This window comes from Capsella rubella, unplaced genomic scaffold, assembly GCF_000375325.1.
Source record: "Capsella rubella cultivar Monte Gargano unplaced genomic scaffold, Caprub1_0 scaffold_1, whole genome shotgun sequence".
NCBI classification, from domain to species: domain Eukaryota; kingdom Viridiplantae; phylum Streptophyta; class Magnoliopsida; order Brassicales; family Brassicaceae; genus Capsella; species Capsella rubella.
The window spans coordinates 16,046,031-16,049,215 of NW_006238923.1; the positions used below are offsets into that span (position 1 = coordinate 16,046,031).

General features: G+C 31.6%; 1 protein-coding gene across 1 annotated transcript in view; it reads left to right on the forward strand.

Annotated features, from left to right (window-relative positions):
* Window positions 1–388, forward strand: part of LOC17898799 — a 659-nt gene extending 271 nt beyond the window's left edge. The window contains exon 2 of the mRNA XM_006305984.2: window positions 131–388. Coding sequence (XP_006306046.2) covers window positions 131–388 — 258 coding nt within the window. The remainder of the gene's footprint in view (window positions 1–130) is intronic.
* Window positions 389–3,185: the final 2,797 nt, after the last annotated feature.

Consider the following 3,185-nt stretch of genomic DNA (forward strand, 5'->3'; position numbering starts at 1 on the left):
TGTTGAACGTAATCTCATGAAAGAATTGGAACAACTCGAAATGCATGAGGAGGTATGTGTAACCCATAAGTTATCATATATATGTTATGATTATTATTTCTTATGTTTAGAATTATTTTGTAAATTTTAGTTGTTGAGAAAGAGGAACCAAGAAGAACTTGAGAAGTCCAAGATGTTGGAGAAAGTAGAATTGGAGGACTTGGTTGCTTTCAAGGAGAAACTGGAGGCCCTTCGAGCAGATCGAAAGAGGAGACATGAAGAGATGAAGGCTTCGGCTACTCTCTTGATGCTCTCAGAAGAAACCGAGAATAAGAAGATGAAGATTGAGGCAGATCCAAGGGAAAAATATGAACTTCGGCCTAGAATTCCCCGGAACTATGTCGAATAGACAAACATTTCAGAACTATGTTTTTAATTTCAAGAAGTTTATGGAACAATTTTGGTTGTTGTAATTGAAGGACGTTGTTTGTTCTTCATCTCTTTTATCTTTTTCACAAGGATTTTCATATGTCCCTTTTCAATAATACTACAGGTTTTATTTTTAATAATAATTTACAATATATGTGATTATATATTGTTAGGAAATTTTGGCATAAAGTGTCCCATGAGTTTACAGATGATAAATACAAGAAAAATTTGCACACAAACACCGTATGTGTCTTTCATATAACCATATGACACCGTTTTTGTCCGGAGCACCGTTTTTGCTTGTGATTTAACAATTATACCCTTCTAACTAATACTATTTTGTCAACTGAACTCTCGTTAGATTTTTCTAGCCCTCCTTGTATTCGAGTTGGAAATTCAACCTCTTTATTCGTTCTCCCTACATTTCGCGTTATACCCAACCCCAGCCGCGGTGTACTATGCAACAGTCCCAACAATGATGAAAGGTACCACTGTATAACTAGTTTTGTCAAAACCTCGATATGTTCCCCCTCGGCTTCCAACGCACTCCGGGTTACAGATAATGCAGATGAACCCACCCCAGATGAACACCTTTCTTCTCCAACAAAATCGTCGGAATCGTTAATCCAGCCATGTGTTGAAGTGTTGTTTTGTCATATTTTGGTTGATTTTGAAATTTGTCTTGGATGGTTTATAGTTAGAAATGCATGTGCAGTGTCATAGTAGTGGGAATGTGTTTCTCTGCCCACGTTTCATGTTCTTGGGAGTTTGTTACGTTTTGTGTATTTTTAAGTTTTTAACCAACTAGTCTATTGTAAAATCACTTCCTTATCTTTTTCTTACCACCATCTTCAATAATAATACAACTATATTTAGGTTTAACTGTATTCTAAAACACAAAACAGTACAAAGCCCATTACACATAAGTAAGCTTAATTAAGAAGCTTACGTCTAAGTCTGACTTTAGGACATTCAACTTTCACGATATATCACTGAGCTGCCTCTAAATTCACTAACCTTTTTCTCTTGTTGGCTTCCTTAGTATCAACCAATTTCTCACAGCTTCTCTTCACAACATCATCTCCAACACCAGTAGCCGACCTTATCTCATTTTCATCTAAGTTGTCGTCCACATAATCACTAATCAAGAAGGAAATAAGATATTGGAAAGAAACATCTATGAAAGATGAACATTACTTTGTTGAGTTCAAAATATTGGAAAATGAAGAACAGGAAGGGTAAACATCACAAGATAAATCTGTCTTGTTGGTTGTCTTGTTCTTGGTTCTTGAAATTGTTGTTCTGCTTGAGCTTGTATTTGACATCATTTGAGATTTTATAGTCTTGTTCACATAATAGCATATTTATTATAAGCAATCATATATTCTATAGAAATCTATATATATTTTAGTTTGGAATTTTGAATTGTTTGAATTCTACAAGAAACTCTAATTTTAATTTACAAGTACAAAAAGTAATAATTTATAAGTTTTAACTAGTTAACCTTCAAATTTTACTCTAGTGATGATGTTGCTAGCAAAGGACATATAGTAGTACCAATACCTGTCATAGAGCACAAGAAGTGAGGGTGGTTGTGGTGGGACTTCAATTGAGAATTCCTCCGAGAGAATTGGCGAAGAGAACCTAAGTCACCGATGCTTACTAACCACGAAGTTAAGATCACTTAAGAAGTTTTTGAGGTGAGAGAAAGAAAGGTGTAGTTTGCATTATTGGTTCAAGAATATAGAGAGAGAGATCAAAACATGAATCGGTTATCTTTGTATATTTATTTTAATTCAAATCTACATTTAGATTTTCTACTAGAGATGATGATCAAGCCATGGTTACAGAATACAATCCAATTCTTGCAATGGCATCTACATGCATGTTTCTGTAACAATACTTGGCAGCATATATAACATTATTTGAAAACTAATGTATTGTTAAAAAGAACAGATCAAGAATAGTGATTTAAAGACATAGAGGCTCTATGATAGAGTAGAACAGAAATTTTAAAAAAATAAGTAGAACAGATCAATACTCTCACTCTCACTCTCTTATAAATTAGATCTAGAAACGCAAAGAGAAAAAGAGAGAACCAGAACAAACCGAAAAAAAATATCATAAGAGAAAAAAATATAAATTGATTGATGTGAAGAGTAAAAAGAGTATCAATAAAAATTTTAGAATGTAAATTATTTTTGACTTACTACATATTCTAAAGCAAAGGTCAAACATTTTTTTTCACGGCAGTTGAAAACTATAAGTTAATATTTTGTTGTTGATAAATCAGTTAGTTTTATCTTTGTTGAAAACAGGTAAGCTTGTATAATATTTTGTTGTTGTTTTGAATCAAATATAAAATAATGTAGGTAATGAATTTGAATTTATGCCATCAAAAATGTAGTAGTAAGAAAAATTATGACTACAATATTTTTTTCTCTATTCGAGTTTATGATTTATTATTGATACTTTTTGTCTATTTGAGTTTATGATTCCCTATAAATAAAATACAATAAAACATATAAAATTAACAGTTTCATAAAATGAGTTGGATAGGAAAAAATAATATTTTTCTCAGACTTTCTGTAGAAATAAATCTTTTGAAGATTTCATTTGAAAAAAGTAAAATAATACTTTTTGATTTAGAAGAAACTTATAGAGTATTTTCATCAATTTTTCAATTTTCATTTATTTTAAAAAGAAGTTTTGATAAGTCGTGGCTTGCACGCACGCGTGTTTGCGCGTGTAGGTTTTTATTTAAAAATTAAATTTTG